The sequence below is a fragment of the Pseudophryne corroboree genome, chromosome 9 (assembly GCF_028390025.1).
Source record: "Pseudophryne corroboree isolate aPseCor3 chromosome 9, aPseCor3.hap2, whole genome shotgun sequence".
NCBI classification, from domain to species: Eukaryota; Metazoa; Chordata; class Amphibia; order Anura; family Myobatrachidae; genus Pseudophryne; species Pseudophryne corroboree.
In genome coordinates this window covers 426,691,838-426,713,346 of record NC_086452.1, presented here as the reverse complement: position 1 = coordinate 426,713,346, position 21,509 = coordinate 426,691,838, and the positions used below count along the sequence as shown (strand labels likewise).

The window sequence follows — 21,509 nt, the reverse complement described above, 5'->3', positions numbered from 1 at the left end:
GACCCGTTCGCACGGCTGCAAAAAAAAAGCAGCGTGCGAACGGGTCGGAATGACCCCCATTGACATTGCATGCAAGCGTGCAGATTCAGACCCTTTAAGTCTGCCCCACCTGCTTCCCAACATGGTGCAGATTTGCTCCTTTGTATAATTTGCCCGACTCTGCATAAGCCCCTGTATCATACTTGTAGGTAACTATGCCCTGTATTTGTCTATAGCCAGAGAAGACTTTCTTTTTGTTTCATTGTCTATTTAGGGGAGAATAAACCCTATTTAAAATAAAAGATATACATTTCAACTAAAGGAAAATGCTGAAATTGGTTAAATAATGGGATGTCTGTAAGTGATTGCACACATCCCTGGCTGTCTCTCTTTATTACATCACAAGTTGAAAGCCGCATGTAGCAGGTGTAACATGATCTGATGGTGGAGGAGGAGAATTACATTCCGAACAAAGCAAAAATATGGATTCAGAATGGTCTGGGAACGTTCAGTGTCTGACCTGGAGAACCCTTGTGTCCAGTGACATCTCCTGGGTATTCTATGCCAGAAACTGATATATTGTGTATGATGTCCCACTGCCCTGTATTCCACAGTTTTCTTTCTTCATAAAGCACAGCCCCGGATTTCATTGTTTTGACCCTCTAAGCCAACTTCTTCACTCTTTGGGGGAGATTTATCAAAGTCCGGAGAGAGATAAAGTACCAACCAATCAGCTCCTGACTGTAATTTTTCAGACAGTCTGTGACATGACAGTAAGGAGCTGATTCGTTAGGTCTTTATTTCTCCCCACTCTGTCTCTCTCCAAACTTTTGATAATGCTTCCCTTAGTAAATCTGACAGATTTTTATTGAAGGGGTTTCCAGTAACGTTTTTTTTTTTTTTTATTTATAGGCACACATAATCATGTTTATTGCCAAAATCGTACCTCAAAACTGTTCCGATTTTTGCAGGACAGTCCCGTTTTTTTGGTGATCGTCTCGCTGTCCCACCCACAGGCCGCAGTATCCCGCGGTGAAGGGGGGGGGGGGCAGGTGGGATCCGGCATTTGCGCTCCGTTGCTGGCTTTCCGACCCGGCAATATACCGGGTCGGTTGCCATAGCAGCGGAGGGCGCAGCAGGGGCGGGGGTGGAGGCGGCGCTGGGAGATGAGCTCATCTCCTGCGCCGCCTCTCCCTATGCTGTGAATGGGAGCCGTGTCGCATCGGAACGGCTCCCATTCACACTGCGCCTGACCCGGTAATCAACCCGGTAATAACCCTTCTTTTTTACCGGGTTGAATTACCGGGTCAGGCGACCCGCTAATTCTGAAAAGGAGCTTTCACATTGCACACTGACCCGTTTCGACACGGCAATATGCCGTGTCGATACAGGGTTTTTAGTGCGATGTGAAAGGGGTATTACTGGAGACAGAGGGAGTGGGGGCATGCCAGCAGCTCATAGAGCGCTGGGAATGCCCCCTCAGTGATGAAAACAGGGGGCGTGGTTTGCGATCACGGCGCTCCCACAAAGTCATGCCCCCTTTGTTGATGTCACGCCCCCATTTTGTGGCCGGGCACGGCTGCACCACAAAGTCCCTCTTTCTCCAACTCTAAAGTTGGGAGGTATACCAAAATATTCAGCTATAAGTAATTACTGCCCTTATTTATCAATGAGTGATAAATTTCACTGTGAGTGATAAATTGCAACAGCCAACCAGCTCCTGTCTTTTTTCAAACACAGCCTGTGACATGGAAGTTAGTAGCTGATTGGCTGTTGCAATTGATCACTCACAGTTAAATTTATCACTCATTGATAAATAAGGACATACATTTCATGGGACACTCAGCCAACAATGATAAATAGGGAGAAGGAATGCAAATTGCCATTTGCTAATGATATTATACTTATCCACCCTCATATGAGTGTGGTATGGCTGACCGACGGTTAGGAGAACGACGCCGGGATCCCGGTAGGGTGGGGCAAGTGCAGCAAGCCCCTTGCGGTCGCCACGGGTTTATTCCCACTCTATGGGTGTCATGGACACCCATGAGTGGAAACAGTCCCTGTTGGTTGGCATGCCGACCGTTGGGATAGTGAGGGTCCGGGAAGCTGGGGGATTTCATGTGACCGTTGGTCTCCTGACCGCCGGTCACTTGAATACCACCCCCCTCCCAAACCCATATAAAACTCTCTGTGTACCCCATATAATCCGGATATAAAATAAAGTCCAGCAAATCACAGGTATTATCTGCTCTCATCCTGGAATTCATTTACATTATTGTTAGATGATTTGCATAGATTGATATTGTCAGTGTGAAATAAAAAGTTACAAAACTAAGAGCCATGAATTCACCAGACGTTACTGTCTGTAGGTCATACTGTTTGATGTTGCATCTTTGTGCTTTTAGCTTTTCCAGTAAAACTTTGTTCAATAATGTATAATGCTGAGGAATTCAGATCTTCATGCTTCTGATTCAGCAGGAGCATAGAACAGTGGAAATGTATGGATTCCCATTAGGCTACTAGAATTTCATAAGTGGGCAGCAGACGGCGTAGTGGTTAGCATTGCTTCCTCACAGTACTGAGGTCTTGGCTCCTGCCAAAAATGGGGTACAGTATGATCCAGACGGATGGGATGCTGGCGGTGAGAATAACGACCCTGGCATACCAAAATTTGAAGTCCCGACAGGGGGGAAGTAAGTATGTTCCCCCTTTCCCCTACCCCCTAACCCTAGCCTCCCCACTCAGTGCCTAACTATAGCCCCCCCCACCCCCGATGCCTAAACCTAACCCTCCGCACTATACTTGCGGTCGGTCTCATGATTCCGGTGTCTGCATTCTGCCGGGTATTGGGATTACCAAGTCGGTATTCCGACTGCCAGGATCCCAACAGCTGGCATTTTAACCGCATCCCCCAAAATAAGCCCGTGTGTGATGGCGAATATTCCCTCTGTAAAGCGCTGCAGAATATGTGTGCGCTAAATAAATAACTGGACATGAGATGATTTTATTTATTTCTTGTTAATCACAGGATTCCTGATACCTCTGGGGCTGAGCGAGGGTAGGAGGCTGGTAAGCACATAATTATCCTTTTACATCATACTACAGCATACCTCCCAACTGTCCCGATTTTCGTGGGACAGCCCCGTTTTTTTTTTTACACTGTCTCGCTCTCCCATCCACGGCCTGCAGTGTCCCACCATGGTGGTGGTGGTGGTGGTGGTGGTGGTGGTGGTGGTGGTGGTGGTGGTGGTGGTGGTGGTGGTGGGGGGGGGGGACAGTAGGGAGGCCCCTGTCACTCGTTGCTCTGTAAGTATGTGCACGGCATCTATTTATAGGAGACAGGAGGGGCTGGGGGATTGCGCTGGGCATGCCCCCATAATGACAAAAACGGGAGGTGAGGCAAGGAATCGCGGACATTTCCATGAAGACACACCCCCTTCTTCTTTCTTCTTTTCGGGCACACAGAAGTCCCTAATCTGCTATATGATAACTTGGGAGGTATGGTATGGGGAAATGTAATGGGGTCCAAGTTTGCCAATCTGGTATGTTTCTGGTGAGTTTCTAGTCACTGTATCTAAGAATGGGTATACAGGCAAACTTGCCAGAAACGTTCGCTATCAATCTTGGAGTGGCCAAACTTTACTGTGGTAAACATACAACTCACCAGATGGAATAGGTAGTGAGCTGTGACCTCTCCAGAATAACTTCTAACCAATAATCTCGCTGTACTCCAGCTTTTTTAATGATGTTTAAAATAAGTAATTTAAAGGAAAACTATATGTAGGGTCTCATCCCCTTTAAGTATAACCAGTCCAAACGCTTCCCTAGGCTGGTATCGGAAAATAAAAAAACATCCACCCCCGCGTGTGCTTTATAACGCACATCTCTGGAGGTTCCCGACTTGCAACCTATTACATCTGCGGGTTCCATTGTGATTAATCTCGCCGGTAACTTGCAACCTATTAAACATCCCCCTATCTATTTCTTTTATGTTCTTTTGGCTTTTATTTCCTTGCCTTTTTATGTTTATTATTATTATTATCTTTCAATAAAAATACTTGATAAAACAAAATAAAAAATCCCCTTATATCCTTAACAAGCCCCCACCACCTAAAGAAAGGTTTATACAACAGGTCAAATTAATAACAGATACATGTATTATTATTACTTTAAAATTACCTACCTGCAGCCCAATTTCAGTGACAATTAATTTATAAAAGTTGGCAAAAATGAATATTTGTACGTAATAAAATCTACAAAAATTTGTTAACGTTTATTGAAAGGGAAGGAAGGAAGGAAGGAAGGAAGGAAGGAAGGAAGGAAGGAAGGAAGGAAGGAAGGAAGGAAGGAAGGAAGGAAGGAAGGAAGGAAGGAAGGAAGGAAGGAAGGAAGGAAGGAAGGAAGGAAGGAAGGATTTCCTCCATTAAATACAGGCTTTACATTTATAATTCACAGGTGAATATTAATTCTGGTGAACATTAAACTACTGTATGTCCATTTTTATTACATTTTTTAAAATCTGTGATTAAAGCAGCTATTCAGAAAATATTAGGAACATAGCGGCACAGACTTGGTGCGTTGTTGTCCCATAGCGAGATTCTTTGGCAGAACAGGGGTTGGCAAAGATACCCTGGGCGGGCTCCAGCATGGACCACAAAACAGAACTTATTGTACGGAGAAAATAAACATCTGCTAAGCCTTATAACACACACCAGGAACCTATTCCCCCTATGCCAGTATAACATTGTATTGGTTCCCACTGTAATTCGCAGTACATCAAACTTGCCAAGGTGGCTGCTTAGACACACTTCATTGTAGCTGTACTGTAGGTTACATATTATATAAGTAATATATAGGGTTTAAATGTATACATTAGTGTAATAATAAAAGCACATTTTGAAGTATTGTTTTTTTTTTGTTTTATTCTTTACTTCTTGTTACTAAATTATAAGATAAAAAGCAAACGTTGTTGCATATCTGAGCTTTATCTATGTAATAATATTGTTAGGTCCTTCCTGTCTGCCAGCTGCCCAATGGCTCCTACTGAGACGGGACAGACCTAGGAGAGAAGCCAGGAACTTTAAGTATGAAAGTGTGTGTGGGCCTGGGGAGGGGGGCGGGGACAAAGTGGATAGGGGGGACTTGTGGCATGGATCAGCGTGCGCGGCCTACACAGCTGGAGTGGGGACAGTTTATCACACGCTGTACCAGATGATCAAGTGGGTGTAGTATTTATCCCGACAGTCGGCATACTGAAGACCACCCGATCAAGTCATATTGTATTGATGGCGTACTACGAATCTTCAATAAACTTTTTATTTCAAAGACGTGGTACTGACGATTCAATTTTGGGGAACCTGCTCCACCATCTGTATTCCCTACCACACACACACACACACACACACACACACACACACACACACACACGTGTTCCCACAATCCAAAAACCTACAGTTGTCTCCATGCAGACACGCAGAGAACATACAAACTCCACAGTGATAGAGGCTTGGGGGAGAGACTCTATACTGCACTAAGAGTCAATTGCTAAAGGGTGAAATTAAGCGCCGCAAACACGTTGTGTAATCCAATGCTTATTCTTAGGTAAGATTGTCTGTCATCATAGATCATCAATTTGTGGGTTAAGACGGCAGGTCTGGGACTCCAGGTCGACAACAAAAAGGTTGACACACCTTAGGTCGACACCAATTGGTCGACACACCTTAGGTCGACATGGACAAAAGGTCGACAGGAACAAGGTCGACATGCGGTTTTTGTTTTTTTGGTGTCGTTTTCTTCGTAGAGTGACCGGGAACCCCAATTAGTGCATGGCTCGCTTCGCTCGCCATGCTTCGGGCATGGTGCCTTCGCTCCGCTCGGCACAGATTACCGTTCCAATCTTAGTCCACGTGGATCGATAAGTATGAAAAAGTTCCAAAAAAGAAAAAAAATTGTGAAAAACTCATGTCGACATTTTTCCATGTCGACCTTGTTCCTGACAACCTTTTGTCCATGTCGACCTTTTGTCCATATCGACCTAAGGTGTGTCGACCAATTGGCGGCGACCTAAGGTGTTGTTTTTTTTGTCGACCTGGAGTCCGGATACCAAGACGGCAACGTCTATGGGTTACAATCTGCTGCTGGGAGCAGCTTAGCATATTGATAGCTGCCTCCTAATTGCACCAGTGCAGCCCATCTTACATCCATGTGCAAACACGACAGTTCATTGTGCAGTGCAGGATACTTAAAAGAGATTCACGGAAGAGCTGTTGCAGTTATAAAGTTGTCATTGGATGTTCTCTGCATGTTCTAGTAGGGGATAGCCTCAGCAGTGTCGGACTGGGCTATGAAAGGGCCCACTAAGGGAATGCAGTGGTAGGGGCCCACGCTCTGGGCTTACCATTAGGCAGCTGCCTAGGGCGGTAGGATTTTGGGGGCATAGCTGAAGCCTTCTAACACTAAAACACTACTATGATGGATGTCTCTGAAAGGAACTAAGAATGAATGAAGTAGCATATAGACTGCAGATTAATCACTTGGATTACCAATAATAATGATAAAATAAACATTTATGTATGAAAAATAAATAAATAAATAAATGAATAACGTAAATAAAAATAATACTAAAATGTTACTTCTGCAAAAATGAATTAAATGTATAATTTTATTAATTTTTGAGGCTTTCATTGTACCTGCACCTGGAAGCCCAAAGCCACGGCACGCATGCGCCAAAGGGTCCAGGACTGGCTTCAATTCAGTAATTTGCCTGTTACTGCTCCCTGCCAGCATCACCGGCAAACAGAGCATTGCTCCGCTGCCCTGGCAACTGATAAACCTTGATAATATTATATATACCCCTGTATATTACCTCTATATATATATATAGATAGATAGATAGATAGATAGATAGATAGATAGATGTAGGATGAGGCTTTGCCTAGGCCACGTAAGAAACCTTGTGTCTCATGCAGTTTCTGTGGGCATACATAATGCCGGTGCTGATGGCGCCCCTGGTTACAAACATGATGCCGCTCCTTCAGGTGTTCCTAGGCAGCACCGTCCATGGAGAGTTGTGTCCATCCCGCTGGGAGAGGCCGGCGTAGCGCTCCCCAGGAATCAGCAGGCATATAAACAATAAATCAGGAGCTCATGTTTATTGGTTGCCTCCGGGTTCAGTGAACAATAAGTGGCAGAGAAAATAAACGCTGCACCTATCCATTAGGTAACATGTACTGAGGGTAATACTGTACGTGCCGAAGATTCCCATTCAGAATACAAAATAGGTATTAACAATCCCTTTATCTGCACCAATGAATTAGGGGAATCAATAAGAAAAGAGAATTTACATTGATAAGTCTGCTTGCACAGGAATAATTGCAGGTGTACACCATGTAGTCAGGTAATTAGGGGACGGTACACAATATTCTGCACCGTGATGTGTCAGAAATTCACTAGGAAAGACAAAGTCACAATGGGATCTTCAGCTCCTATAATTTAATCCTGTACTGCGAGATTTCCTGATCCCCTGAGCTCCACATTCACAGAAGGGGCAGACGCTTCAGGGCATCTGATCCCAGAGGGGCCCTGAAGCCGCTTTTTTTCACCTCTTGTTTTTATGTACAGCATGGCTGCTATTACAGCTTGGGTGCACATCGTGCAGTACAGATGGTGTAGTGGCTAGCATTACTGCCTCACAGCACTGAGGTCATGGGTTTGATTCCCACCATGGCCCTTATTGTGTGGAGTTTGTATTTTCTCCCCATACTTGTGTGGGTTTCCTCCCACAATCCAAAAATATACTGGTAGATTAATTGGCTCCCAACAAAAATAGCCCTAATGTGAATGTGTGTGCGTGTACATGCGATAGGAAATATAGATTGTAAGCTCCACTGGGGCAGGGACTGATGTGAATGGCCAAATATTCTCTGTAAAGCGCTGCGGAATATGTGTGCGCTATATAAATAACTGGTAATAAATCGCTTAGTACCACAGAGATGCTGGGAGTTGTAGTCTACCTGTGATTTGCGCTCTCTAAATAGTGTGAAACTTGTATGCGTTTTAAACTACAATTCCCGACATCCTGAAGAACTTCTCATTGTGACATTCCCAGGAATGTCAGAGCCTGAGATCAGGGGTGTAGTGAAAGTGGCTCTGGCCACCGAAAAAGTTAGAGTGTGCACCCCGAAAAGAAACTTTCACCCTGAGCTCCATAAGGTCTACAACCAGCCCTGTCACCAATTTAGGATTTTTATATATTTATCAAATGTAACATACATCCACCTGTTGGCCAGGTCTCCAATTCAGTACAAGGGACATAGGCGTGCGCAGGGGGGGTGCCTGGTGCGCACAGGCACCCCCTAATGTCCGGCAATCCGATCTCACATGCCTGATGCAGCGATCGCCGAGCAGGCTGATTACTGTCCCCTCTGCGTTGCACCCTGTCAGGACTGTATTACTGACTGGACGCCTGGGTTAATCAAGGGTGCCACTGCCACCGGCTTTCAAACTCCCGGCTCCACCTCAATGTACAAAAACAGCGTGATATGACGTGATGACATCATGCTGCTCGCACGCCCACCCGTCACACGCCCACCTCTCTCCTATTCTATGCCAACGCAGCCACTGATGAGGAGCAGCATGCAGCCAGCGTTCCTCTTAGGAAGACAAATTCAATACTGGCAGGCAGTCGGCAGCAGCATTGACACGTAACGCATTTTTCCAGCAGCAGCAGTAACTAGTCTGCGACTGTCAGTTTCAGTGAGTGACTGCAGCTTGCAGGGGAAAGAGAGGGGGATCCAGACCAGGCTGAGGAGGAGCAGTGTAACTGCACTGAATGCCATCAGGGGTGTTTGTTTGGTGCACACCACAACATCTGACAATGCATCTGCATTATTAGGATTGGTACAAGGGTGGATATTTTATATTACGTTGACCGTCAATAGATGGTGCTAGACACGCCCAAAAGGCGGTGCTAGACACACCCCTCCAACAGTGCACCCCCTAATAAAATGTGCTGCGCACGCCTATGACAAGGGAGGAGGGCACCTTGGCACCTAGCCACACCTCTGCCTGAGAGAACCTGTCCTAGAAAGGAGACTTGGAGCAATGGAAGGTGAGAAGGAGCCAGGGACCAGAAGGTCATTTTGCTGGTGCAGAACACTTGGGCATATGTATTAACCTAGAGAAGGCATAAGGACGTGATAAACCAGTGATAAGTGCAAGGTGATAAACGCACCAGCCAATCAGCTCCAATATGCAAATTAACAGTTAGGAGCTGACTGGCTGGTGCGTTTATCACATTGCACTTATCACTGGTTTATCACTTCCTTATGCCTTCTCCAGGTAAATATATCTGCCCCATTGTGTGCTATACTTGCAAGGACAGCAAGACCCTTTGGACCTTGTTGGATGTTGCTCTCTATTGCTGCTGGTTGCGAAGGAGCCCACATAACAGTTCAAGCTTCAGGATCCCAAAGATGCAGGTCCACCACTACCTGCTCATCGGATTACAGAGAGGAAAATTATTTTGTTATTAAACCACATGCTTGCAGGCTGGGGCTGTGTTTGGCAGACAGGCAAACCAGGCCCCTGCCTAGGAGAATGCGTTTCTTGGGACACAACAAAATGCTTTATGCTAATTTAACTGTTGTTCAAATAGATGAAAAGTTGCATGAGCTATGGGGATGGTGTTGCCATTTTTAGTCTTTTCCGTGGCTCTGGGAATCTATCAATGAACAATGGAGGCAGAAAATAGAACACATCTGGGAGAGCGCCTGCAGGCTGCGAGGGAACATCGTTCTTTTCTAAGCACACAATGAGATTCGGGCATCTGAAAACTCTGCCATGCTCAAATTTCCCCCTCAACACGTTGCATCCATTAGGACGGCTCGACTGTCAGATTAACTCTTAAAATGCTGAGCCAGCAAGACCCTGAAAATTCATCTAGAACTCCATGTAAGGACTGTATAAACAAGACTCCCCAAGCAGAACACATCTGGAATCAATACATCCATTATTGGATGTGCGATAACATACCAGTCCCCACAGCAGATACATTTAACCCTTATACTGCTCAAATGAGTCCCCCCACCTACAGCCAATTTAACCCTCACATTGTGCAACTGCTGGGGCTGTTACATCTGAGCCAGAACAGCGACCTGCAGTTTCATTTCTACGCTGAATGTGGCTTTATTGACATAAAAAGAAAAGCTGAAGTCCCCAATAAACCATCTAAAAATGCTGGTTTGTAGTAATCGATGTAAGGCAGGCATTCCCATCCTCAGGTACACTAACACTCCAGGTTTTACCGATATCCAGGCTTGACCCCAGGTAACTTAATAGTACCTCAGTTATTTTGATTTAACCATCTGTGCTGAAGCCTGGATATCACTAAAACCTGCACTGTTGGTGTGCCTTGAGGACCCAGGTTGGGAATGCCTGCCGTATACACATAATTGATGAAAGAAGCCAATGTTTCCGGCTGCAAACATCGATGTTTAAAAACTTACAAAAGAAGAAAGAAAACACCATTGAATAAAGGCCAAAATCCATTGATGTTTAGGGGCATATTTACTAAGGTGCGGGTTTATAGAAGTGGAGATGTTGTCCATAGCAACAACTCAGATTCTAGCTATCATCTTCTAGAACAACGGTGGGGAACCTCCGGCCCGCGGGTCTTATAAGGACCACAAAGCCACTTGTTCCACTCCTGTGTGTGTCAGGGGAGGAGAGCGCAGCGTGCGCCTCTCCTGCACCTTTGTGCTCAGTCCGGCGGCGGCGTTTCTCAGCTGTCAGTGCAGGGAGCAGAGCGCAGCTATGTCAGGTAGGATCTAAACTAGCCGCCGGTTCCTGAGCCAATCAGAGCTCGCGGACCGGCAGCCAATCAGGAGCCACCGCTGCCGGTCCGCGAGCTCTGATTGGCTCACGAACTGGCAGCTGGTTTGACCTACACGCCGCCGCCCGACATAGCTGCGCTCCCCTCCCTGCCTGGTCCCTGACAGCTGAGACGCGCCGCCGCTAGACTTAGCACTAAGGGGCAGGAGAGGCGCACGCTGCGCTCTCCTCCCCTGACACATACACACAGCAGCAGCGGTGAGCAGCACAGTGGGGTGGGGGGCATGTGTGGGGTAATATGTATCTGGCACTGGGGCAATGTGTATCTGGCACTCTGGGGTAATATGTATTGGGCACTGGGGCAATGTGTATCTGGCACTGTGGGGCAATGTGTATCTGGCACTGTGGGGCAATGTATATCTGGCACTGTGGGGCAATGTGTATCAGGCACTGGGGCAATGTGTATCTGGCACTGTGGGGCAATGTATATCTGGCACTGTGGGGCAATGTGTATCAGGCACTGGGGCAATGTGTATCTGGCACTGTGGGGCAATGTGTATCTGGCACTGTGGGGCAATGTGGGGCAATGTGTATCTGGCACTGTGGGGCAATGTGTATCTGGCACTGTGGGGCAATGTGTATCTGGCACTGTGGGGCAATGTGTATCTGGCACTGTGGGGCAATGTGTATCTGGCACTGTGGGGCAATGTGTAGCACGTATAAAGACATTTTCAGAGAAAGGGAAGCTCTGTCACTAAACACTGTGCTAAAGCCTGTTTACTGGGAAACAGACCGGATTACTGTATCTTATTAGAGGACTATTAGAAACCTTTTAAAGTAAAGCAACAAATCAGAGACAAAGGACACCAGCTCCAGAAAAACATCATTTTATACATGTATGTACATATACAAAGAACAAAGAAGTTCTAACCGTATCAGCAATGAAAACTCCATTTTAACTTTTTTTTGCTGCCAGCAGTGGCCTACAACACAAAGCACTGCTGGACTGGTTTGCAGCAAATGGCGTTAGTACAAAAACAAGCAATAAAATATACAACTTTTTTAAAACTTTTTAAATATATTTTGTTTCTTTAAAAATCCTCATTAAACATGCTTTAAAATGAAAATGCATGATTTAGAAATAGGTAAGAGTTGTTTAAGATAAGTTTCCAGGTCAGCATTGATACACCAACAGCTCAGCACTCGCATTCCAGGTGGCAAATAGCCATGTCTTTGTAGATGAGAAATAATAAAGTGTGGACAGAATGTTTGCTGCAGCCTGTGCTATACCTACATTGCCACTCTCTTCTATTTTACAGGGAATTTAAACTTAGGGGGAGATGTAACAAACCTTGGAGAGAGATAAAGCATCAATCAGCTTCTAAATATCGCTGTGCAGGCTGTTTGAAAAATGACTGTTAGGAGCTGATTGGTTGGTACTTTATCTCTCTAATGCTTGATACATCTCCCCCAAATCTCATCATCAAGCTTAAATATTAAACATTTGTTATGACAGCAATACATATAGTTTGTTGACAGTGAAAGTCGATAAGGAGCAATAGGAAGAGATGCAACTGTAGCGGCATAAATCCAGGGCGCTAATCTTCCAAGGTAATGGCAGCAATGGCAGGGGGCTTTAAGAACTGGCACAAAGGGAAAAAGATGCTGTAACCTAGTAGGTAGACATTTCTATCAATTTTCTAACCTGAACAAGGGACCTCATTCCGAGTTGATCGCTCGCTAGCTACTTTTAGCAGCCGTGCAAACCATAGTCGCCGCCCACGGGAGAGTGTATTTTCGCTTTGCAAGAGTGCAAACGCCTGTGCAGCCGAGCGCGTACAGATCAAGACCAGCCCTGTAGTTACTTATTCTGTGCGATGATTGCTGCCACAAAGGTCCTGGAATTGATGTCAGATACCCGCCCAGCAAACGCCTGGACACGCCTGCGTTTTTCCAAACACACCCAGAAAACGGTGAGTTGACACCCATAAACTCCCACTTCCTGTCAATCTCCTTGTGATCGGCTGTGCGAATGGAATCGTCGCTAGAAGCAGTGCAAAACAACGATGCTGTTTGTACCCGTACGCCGCGCGTGCACATTGCGGCCCATACGCATGCATAGTTTTGCCATTTTTTCAAATGACCGCTACGCATCGAACAACGGCTGCTACCGATCAACTCGGAATGAGGGCCATGGTCTGTTGCTGTTACAGCAGCTTTTTTCTGTGCGCCAGCTTTCATGTTTATTCCTAGTGTCCTTACCACTTGGGGAGATATATCAAGCTCTAAAACAGACGTGGAATCCCAACAGGCAGGGCAGGCTGCAACATGTAGTGCCACAACAGCTGAATAGCTAAATGTAGCCTGCCCCTTATAATAATTGCTTCTGCCATCAATTCTAATTTTTACTTCAACAAATATTCCCGACTAGGGGCAGCCACAATAAAATACACTTTATGTATCATTTGGAAATATAGGGGGAGATGCATCAAGCACTGGAGAGAAAGCGGACAGATATACAGTTCTGTCATTTTACAGGCAAAAAAAAAAAAAGATAGCAAGAAGCTGATTGATTGGCACTTTATCTCTCTCCAGAGGCAGAACTCTGGGAGGCAACGGAGTCATCTGCCGCCGGGCTCCTGCTCTGAAGGGGGGCACCTCTGCTCCCATTCTGTGACACCAGTGAATTAAGTTAATTGATAGCTGCCGCTATCTTTTCAGTGGCCAACTTCCTCACTGGTCCCTGCACCTTACAAATCACACCCTCTTTATTATACACATTTTACAAGTGTCACACCCAGGATTAGAAACCACAACCTATTACACTGGAAGCAGACACCTTACTGATGAAGCTGTTTCCGCCTGTATAGGAAATATGAGAATTTTAACTATAGGAAGATACTTCTCTGACAATTACACGTAACTTCATATAGTTATAATTCTCATGTTTCCTCTACAGGAGCAAATAGCTCCATCAGTAAAGTGCCTGCTGCTGCTACACACACACACACACACACACACACACACACACACACTTATCTTGATATAGGAAATAGAGGGGGGCCCCAATATTTATCTTGCCTCCGGGCAACTGGGATGAACTTACGCCACTGTCTCTCTCCAAGGATTGATACATCTCTTCATTAGTATACTCACTGACCATCAGGTGCTGGCATAGAGAGCTAACATTTCCTATGTCCCTCAAACACTGGTGTAGCGACATATAACTCATATAAGGAGAGGTGTATTAAACATTCAAGAGAGATGAAGTGGAGAAGTTGCCTATAGCAATTGATTAGTTATCTTATCGTCCTTCTTTAGAAGGTTTGATCAATTTCGCCCTTAATTACTTGTAATACATGGTATATAGGCATTATGGCTGAGATACACATTAAACAATAGGTCAGTAATTAAAGGTTTCCATGCATTCATAGAACTTTAGGTATTGGAAGCAGAATATTGTCTAGATTGATTTATTCAGTGAATAAGTAATTGCTCATTATGAGAAAAGTTTGATATTGGCAATATTCCCTACTGGTGTTGGATATGGTAGTGCGGGGTATGCAACCTCCGACACTCCAGCTGTTGATGAACTACATACCCCATCATGCTTTGCTACAGTTTAGCATACTCTAAAAGCAAAAATTGTGGCAGGGCATGCTGGGATTTATGGTTCTACGACAGCTGGAGTGCCCTGTGGTAGTGTGTTACAAGAGGGGGGTGGGGGGGAGACACACGACAATTACAGTTACTTGGCTTACAGCCTAACATAAATACAAGCTTTTCTGCAGCTGTATGCAAGGAGCAATTGCTGACCTGCCTAGGGCTGACCTAAAAGCCTAGTCCAGATTCGTCTTATACCCATAGGGCAACCTGCATTCCTCACGTGTCATCTCCAGATCCCCGCACACACCTATTCCACCCCCTTTCAGCTTACAGTCATTTGATATTTTTGGTGCAACTTTCCACCAATATAATAACAATGCCCCCCCCACCACCCCAATTGTTAAAACATTCAAACTGATTTTATTTTTGTCTTAAAAATAAAATAAAACTGCAACAAAATGTCCAATGGTAGACTTTAAAATGTCTCTGCTGATAATTCGGTTAACATCAATACACTATTTAATTAAGGGCACAGTGGAGAGTTACTTTTTTTTGCTACAAATTTGATTACATAGGAGTAGATCGTTTAGAAACAGTAAAAATAGTTCCTTAGTGTATTTTTTTCCTATTGAACAATAGAATAAATCTTGATTTTTTTTTATTTATTTTTTTAAATATTGCGAACACTGTTCACTGTTAAGAACTTATCATCGGCTATGTCATGGGTCTACAACGCTAATCTAGCTGAATTGTATTAGCACCAGACGGTATTGTTTACCAACAGCAGAAGTTTGAGAATGGTGTTATAGGACCTGGGGGGATAGTATAGGTTGATCACACCGACCCACAGTGAAATACATTCACAGAAGCCAATTCCTCACCCAGCACATGTACCCGTATTGGGTTTACTGGCGAACACTGGTTGGCCTAGCAGATGTGTCACTATAAAACGTTCAAAATTCCCATACGTAGTACGGTTTGCATTTTTACACCACTGAACACAAAACAGAGTCATCAGAAAAATGTAGAAATACCCAGAAGGCCTTGCAAGGAACGCGGGCGCGTTTCTTGTGGAATGTTGTCAAGACTTCATTTCTACACCCGTAAAATTGGTTTTCCGCCGCCATCACCGCAAACATGTCTGAAAAAGCTGAGTCTCCGCTCACAGCCTGGAAGAACGAGTAAGACTTTCACCAACGTCGATCCCTCTGCCGGAAAGGTTCAGAAGAACCAGGTCATTCTAGATTGGTTTCATGGTCCCCAAACTGCAAAAGGTTATACCCTTCTGCCTAGTGTTCCTCTGCATTTTCCGTGAACCAGCTAGGAGTCATTAGGACGTTTCATGACCTCACTTTCTTCCCGGTAACAAAAAATAAGTCTTCACTGGAAGCCAAGTAACACAACAGCGATAGTCTTCACCGCGATACAGAAAGAAAAAAATTAAACACTCCCTCCCTTACATATAATGTGCAGGCAACATTTTACAAAATTAGTACAAGAAAGACGCCCTTTGACTATCCGTAAATATGTCTGTCTCATCTCGAGGCCCATGCGTCTGCCACCGTCATACATACGCACTCACATACACAAGCAAACAGAAAGGCCCGCTTTTCCCTCTTTCAGTACCCTCTCTTCCCACTCCCACCCCCCGCGGTTTCCTAGGAAAGGCCTGTCCTTGCTGAAGGTCTGCCCTTCTCAGCCAGCCAGCCCCGGATGAATACGCAGAGTGGCGGCCGCCTTTATTCTCAGTGACACCGCATCCTTGATGCACGATTGACAGCTTTAGACCCGGTTTGATTGAGGACAGTGGTGGGAGCTGTAGCCCAGGGAGTTGCTCTCCGGAGCCTTCTGAGAACAACGTTCTTGACAATTCTCTGAAAGGGAGCCTGCAATAAAAGGAGAACAAATTAATGAGACAGTTTTCAATGATAACCAAAGACCTCTCCGTTGAGTACATAACAAATGGGGAAGTATCATTCTTATGCCTTAAAGGGACCTGTAAGCATCATACAGTTTCTTGCCTATACCCAATAAGCGTTACAAAAACTGTATACACCTGGCGCCACCGTCCACAAAGTATTAGCAGCTAGTCTCGGGGATTAAGTTCCAATTCCCCCAAATTTGATAACAGAAAAAAACAAGAATGTGAGACAGCGCTAATTGCTTTGACGTTTTTTATATAGTTAAAACACAATTTCACAATAACACATATAAATACCGGGCAGTATTATTTAAAATATACATATAATCTAAGTGACTACTAAAAAAATCAATATAGCTTATCCCTTTAAGGAGCTGCTGAATATAATACTGCAGTGTTATATTGCAGAGATATCACTCTATCCTTTCTGGAGGCAAATGGATCAATGAAATTTGCAAATTAAAGTCCCACTGTAGATATTTCCAACACAGTTCTTTATGGGTACAGCATGCACCTCTACCAATCAATTTCAAAGATGGTATGCAGTTCTTATTGCGTGCCAAACTGGGGTAGGGTATTAGCCATGTTGATAAAAAGCAAATCCTCCCAGCACTTGAATGACACCAAATAGGCTGTTGGTAGGTATAAAAACAGTTCTTTTAGGTGCACCATGCAAAGCACCAATTACCTCTCACAGCTGCTCCTCTCACTTGTGGCTCTGCCTGTGTTCTCAGGCTGCAGTGTGGAGTCCGTTGTATTCCCCCTTAGCACTGGGGTATTGTATTGAATGTGCGCCGGCCGGCTGGCAGACAATGCTGCAAATGTGGCAGTGTATCTCTCCCGGATGTCTTGCTCGTGACAAACGCGTTTCTCCGCCTCCTAATTAGCATCGGCGGCCTAATTAGCATCCGTGACACTGAGGAAGCCGCCGATGCTAATTAGGAGGCGGAGAAACGCGTTTGTCACGAGCAAGACATCCGGGAGAGATACACTGCCACATTTGCAGCATTGTCTGCCAGCCGGCCGGCGCACATTCAATACAATACCCCAGTGCTAAGGGGGAATACAACGGACTCCACACTGCAGCCTGAGAACACAGGCAGAGCCACAAGTGAGAGGAGCAGCTGTGAGAGGTAATTGGTGCTTTGCATGGTGCACCTAAAAGAACTGTTTTTATACCTACCAACAGCCTATTTGGTGTCATTCAAGTGCTGGGAGGATTTGCTTTTTATCAACATGGCTAATACCCTACCCCAGTTTGGCACGCAATAAGAACTGCATACCATCTTTGAAATTGATTGGTAGAGGTGCATGCTGTACCCATAAAGAACTGTGTTGGAAATATCTACAGTGGGACTTTAATTTGCAAATTTCATTGATCCATTTGCCTCCAGAAAGGATAGAGTGATATCTCTGCAATATAACACTGCAGTATTATATTCAGCAGCTCCTTAAAGGGATAAGCTATATTGATTTTTTTAGTAGTCACTTAGATTATATGTATATTTTAAATAATACTGCCCGGTATTTATATGTGTTATTGTGAAATTGTGTTTTAACTATATAAAAAACGTCAAAGCAATTAGCGCTGTCTCACATTCTTGTTTTTTTCTATACCCAATAAAGCAGGCCTGGCCAACCTGTGGCTCTCCAGCTGTTGTGAAACTACACTTCCCAGAATGCCTAGCCATAGTTTTGCTGTTGAGGAATGCTAAAACTGTGGCAGGGCATGCTGGGCTGTGTAGTTTCACAACAGCTGGAAAGTCGCAGGTTGGCCAGGCCTGCAATACAGCTACTGAGCTAAATTTATTATGCAGCTTTTTCCGAAGCCGCCGCGTCTTCCGCTGTCTTGGGCACTAGATTTAAAAGAGCTATTATATTCAATATAAAACGGATATTTTTGTGCTTCTACATTCAACAGACACTAATGACGGTGTGTGTGTGTGTGGGGGGGGGGGGGGAGGTGGGGGGGGGGGGTGAAAAGTGATGCACAGTGAATATAGCCCAATGCATTATTCTAGTTCTTTGTTACAATCTCAAACACCGGTATGTAAAGTTTTTGATTTTACAGATTTAACTTATCTCTGGTGTTCCAGTATTTAGGAGGCAATTTATTACTGATCGGAGAGAGATAAAGTACCATCCCAATCAGCTCCTGTCATTTTATAGGCTGTTTCTGAAAAATTACATTAGGAGTGGTATTTAAATGATATATCACGTCCAATCTTCTTTCTAAAGTGATCCCCATTATTGCGCATAACGCACCCATAGTAATCAGGTTTAGCTGCGTAAAGGGTTGGGAGCCCTCGCTACCCCATGGGTAGCAATCTGAAATGATTATTCCACGCCCGTCAGCAGAAACAGATCAGGTGTGGAAGGGGGTGAAAAGAATTGAATACCGCCCTAGGAGCTGCTTGGTTGGTACTTTGGGGGTATAAGTACTAAGCCACAGGTTCTCAAACTCGATCCTCAGGATTCCCACACAGTTCCATGTTCTCCAGGTCACCAGTAGATTTTTGAAATGTGACAGTTGGTGATACACAGTGCACCTTCCGGGTGACCTGGGAAACGTGACTTGTGTGGGGTCTTGAGGATTGCGTTTGAGGACCAGTGTACTAAGCCTTGGGGAGAGATAATGTGGACAGAAATAAAGTACCTGCCATTCAGCTCCTAACTACCACGTTACAGGTTGTGTTTGAAAAACTACAGTTAGGAGCTGATTGGTTGGTACTTTATCTCTCTCCACTTTCTGTTGCTCTACATCCTTTGATAAGTCTTCCTAACAAGAAGATATTCATGCTTCATTGACATATAAATGGAACAGCCTGTGCAGCAAAAATAAAATAGCTTATTCTATGGTGCTTTAGGCCAAGCACATTTCCAGAACTGCTTGTTCATAGCACTAATACAAGCAGATATGTAGAAGCCATTAATCAACTCACATATAGCTGTTTCTGTCTCACGAGATCTCATCAGTGTGAGACACGGAACAGTGATTTGTGTGGTGTGTCCCACTCAGATGAGGTTAAATCAGCAAACAAAAACTATAGTATAATACTGTATTTAAAGTACAATAAAAGCTCTTCTCCATTCATTACTCCTTGGATGTGGAACAAGTCCCTCGTTCTTTGGTTGTCTGAGCAGTGGTCACCAAATGTGGTCCTCAGGGGACCCTAACAGTCCAGGTTTTAAGGATATTCATGGCTGAGCACAGATGGTTAAATCAATAGACAGAGATACTAATTAAATAAACAGTACTCAAACATGGATATACTGAAAACCGGGACTGTTTCTTTGGGTGCCTTAAGGGCCGAGTTTGGCAGCCTCTGGTCTAAGGAAATACTATCTTACAGCATTGGACAATTTCTGTTCCAAGAAACATTTTAAAGGAAAACATGTACAGTGGAGAGCTTCTGGCAACATTGTAGCTCTAACCTAAGCGCCTTGAGTCCTGTTGGAGAAAGAGCGCTCTATAAATAAAATTATTATTATTAACAACCATAATGGTTACACCTCTAGACGCTGGACTGAGAATCATTTGGAGCCCAGCCCATTACAGGACATAACGGGGGTAGGCAGATTTACTGCACAATGCGATTCAAACTAAACCTGGCTCCTTCTCATCGACCTCTTGAACCGTACATCAGAAGCTACTATGGGAATCTTCACTCTTTAGAAGACAAGATACATCCATCCCTAAGTAAGCCCCTAATGGGATCCCGCCACTATACTTACACACAAAATATTACAACTCTCGTTAAGCAGATTTGAACAGAAATACCATAATTTGGCTTTCACATAGTGGACTTCGCCACAGAACCCTTCAGCTGTTTACCCAGTTACACGACTCCTACAATCCTCATATATCCACAGTGAGGCCATTTACGAGGATTGTGGGATTATGCAAGATCGATACAATTAACAGATTACGTACACCTTTATACAGCACTTATCCCCGGGGTGACTTGTAAATCCACTGGAATACAACATCCTAAGCTCCCTTGGCTTTGCTGTACAACGGATTTCCATAATACTAAAGAATCTACATGTACCGCAATCGGAGTGATCAAAACTGGATTAAGTGTGGTGTGTATGTGTGTGTGTATTGTGTGTGTGTGTTTTTATGATTTGGAAAAACATGTAAAAGCAAGAGCCCATAAGAAGAGGACACTCAGTGTAACGGCAGATAATTAGAACTGTAAAGAATTATTTAAATATTGGTCAAATTAAAAGACACATGCCGCTGTACAGAGAATAGTAGAACATTGACGGGATGAAGGATTTATAACAATATACCACTACGTTAAACTTAGGCACCATCATTTCCCCCCCCCCCATTAACGCAACATAAAACATACAAAACAAACGCACTCGGCCCATACTAAAAGCACACGCGGGCTTCACATCCCAGTAAATTCCTTCGATGTGGTGCATTGAAGCAAAATACAATTAGATGTAATGAGAAACTCTTTCAAGTAACTTATTTTTCTAAAAAAAAAGTAACTTCTGTTGGCGTCCTCAGGCGCTACACATAACGGTCGGCTGTTAGCCACGCAATGCGAGGGATTCGGGATAAGGTTACATCAGGACAGCAGCTGAGCCAACAGATTCATTACTGTGCTATGTATGTATTTATTGTACAGCTAACATGGGTCTAGGGTACATTCCTCCGCTCCGTGTCTTGGAATCACACTAAGCCGATATTCCCACCGGTGGCAACCTCTGGCCTCACCTCACATTCACATACATATTGATGGGAAAGTACTGCCGGGACACACTTGTAACGGCTCACTGCTGTCCCCCCCTTTCCACAGTGTTATTTTAGGTGTGCATGGCGGCTGCAGGGAGACAACTCAAACAAACTTTGGCCAACACAATAAGCTCTTTTCACTGCAGTGAGCAGAGACAACTGACTGCACAATGGCGTTCACAACTTTGCAGCTCAATAGGGAGTCACAGGGCAGATGGGTAGTGGAGGATTCCCTATGGCCGACACGTGCAGAGTACAAACCTACACTGCTCTCAAGTACTAACCCATATCACAGAAGGCTATTTACCCGCAAAGGGGGAGATGTATCAAGCCTTGGAGAGAGCTAAAGTACCAACCAATCAGCTCCTGTCAGTTTTAAAGCACAGCCTGTAACATAAATTAGAAGCTGATTAGTTGGTA

General features: G+C 44.5%; 1 protein-coding gene across 1 annotated transcript in view; it reads right to left on the bottom strand.

Annotated features, from left to right (window-relative positions):
• Positions 1–11,683: 11,683 nt before the first annotated feature.
• CAMK1 (calcium/calmodulin dependent protein kinase I) overlaps positions 11,684–21,509 on the bottom strand; it is a 235,726-nt gene continuing 225,900 nt past the window's right edge. The window contains exon 12 of the mRNA XM_063940983.1: positions 11,684–16,304. Coding sequence (XP_063797053.1) covers positions 16,201–16,304 — 104 coding nt within the window. The 3' untranslated portion in view covers positions 11,684–16,200. The remainder of the gene's footprint in view (positions 16,305–21,509) is intronic.